The sequence below is a fragment of the Oratosquilla oratoria genome, chromosome 42 (genome assembly GCF_046742065.1).
Source record: "Oratosquilla oratoria isolate Oo_2021 chromosome 42, ASM4674206v1, whole genome shotgun sequence".
Lineage (NCBI taxonomy): Eukaryota > Metazoa > Arthropoda > Malacostraca > Stomatopoda > Squillidae > Oratosquilla > Oratosquilla oratoria.
The window spans coordinates 30,072,860-30,074,858 of NC_134818.1; the positions used below are offsets into that span (position 1 = coordinate 30,072,860).

Below are 1,999 nucleotides of genomic sequence, written 5' to 3' on the forward strand. Positions count from 1 at the left end.
TGTATGTGTTAATCACTAAAATTAGTCACGGCCAAGGGAGGGAAAGGAAAACTAACATATATTTCGGTGTGACTGAGTCAATGTGACTGAATTTCTTGCAATCATGATCACTTACGGTTACGTCATCAGTGACGTCATCGGCGACGTCATCAACTACCGTTTTCTATGAACGTAATGGGACTTATTTGTGGTGATTATTGATACACATGGTTTCTCCTGTACTTTCAAAAATCAAACTAGGATACAGAGGACTTACTGTGGTCACTAGGATAAACTTTGTGGGGATTATGTTACTCAGAACCTGCTAGCATATTGGAAAAAAATGCCATTAGTGCGGCGTCACGGCTTTCTTGTTTTGGACTAGTTCTCCGGCGATTCTATCCTTGTGGACAATCTCGCGTCTGTCACGTCCTCAGACAAGATGGACTAACCTGGATAACGGGGCTAAACTGGTTAACGTGATTAAGTTTAAACCAAGTATGTTACGGTTTGACAAATACAAATGCATGCACATTCATACGCATGTGTATACGCGTACAGATATATAGGCACACACACACACACACACACACACACACACACACACACACACACACACACACACACACACACACACCGCTCGACGGTACAGTGGTAGCGCTCTCGACCGCTAATTCAGCAATTCGAGTTTGATTCACGCCCAGGCCCGAAAAAGTTTAAGCTTTGCTGCACTGCGAACCGGCAAGGTGTTTTATGTGTGTGTAAGGTCACAGCATTACCCATAGATCGGACCATATATGAGCTCCGATATCTCATCCGGGAGGGTAATAGCTGTCGATCACGATCCCAACACGTAATCTAAGACTATGGTGAATCTCACACACAAGCATTCACGCGCGCGCACACACACACACACACACACACACACACACACACACACACACACACACACACACACACATATCCAAGTAATGTCACTGTTTCTTGTGTTTCCTGTATTCAGAGTTCGAGACCCCGAGCGGCACCGCGATGAACTACGGCAGTTCCGTCAGTTCCGGTGGTTCCAGCAGGTACATCAGTTCCAACGGCTACGGCGGGTCCATCGGTCACGTAACTTCCGGCGGATCCGGGGGCTATGAGAATCCCGTCCGGTACGGGAGTTCGAGTGTTTCAACCTCCTTCGGGAGTTCGACCGACAGTGGTTTTGGGACTCTTGGAAGCCGGCTGACCTCCCTCCCCGGAACGCCTTCTCGGGCGGGAGCAACGGAGGCCGAGATCCCCGTCAACGCGCTCCAGGTTTTCACAGCCCCGGACCCGCCGACGCAAGAGCTCCGTCGTCAGATGTACCAGGGGGAAGGTCTTCCCCACGACAACCCTCGCATCAGCTTCATCGTGATGGAGATGCCTTTCTTCGACACCTTGGACCACGGCAGCATTGTCCTCCGCTACGAGGCCAAACGTAATCGGGAGGCTCTCCCGAGGCACATCCTTAAGAGTATCCGGCCTTTCTTCCCCTTCTACGTCCAGGACTGAGGAACTGATTGCTGGGGGTGACGGCGATGGCTAAAGAATCTCATCTTTGTGAGACAAGGCCCATTCGACACGACACGGCTGACTCGACACCCATATATATGTATATATATATATATATATATATATATATATATATATATATATATATATATATATATATATATATACACACATATGTATATATGTATGGATATGGGTGACACGAATCGGCCAGAGTAGCGTGTAGGTAAAACCGAAACGATATAAAATACATACCTTTGGGAGAATCTTTCATCATAGCTCTTATAACAATAAACACATCTTATGCCCCCTCCACATGTAGACTCACCCCATTCCAATCCCGCCCCCCCCACCCTTCCTCCACGCCTCCCCTCAGATGGACTCCCCTTTTCACACGCCGTCCACAGACGAAGGATCCCTTACCTCTTCCCTCCATTTCCAGTCTGCCTTTTCCTCCATGCCCACAAAAGAAAGATTATAATACCTC

At 48.1% G+C, this 1,999-nt stretch overlaps 1 protein-coding gene across 1 annotated transcript in view; it reads left to right on the plus strand.

The window, feature by feature from the left end:
- The window catches only part of LOC143021418 (uncharacterized), a 40,902-nt gene extending 39,318 nt beyond the window's left edge, over nucleotides 1-1,584 (plus strand). Inside the window, exon 4 of the mRNA XM_076178865.1 lies at nucleotides 983-1,584. Coding sequence (XP_076034980.1) covers nucleotides 983-1,512 — 530 coding nt within the window. The 3' untranslated portion in view covers nucleotides 1,513-1,584. The remainder of the gene's footprint in view (nucleotides 1-982) is intronic.
- The last annotated feature ends 415 nt before the right edge of the window (nucleotides 1,585-1,999 follow it).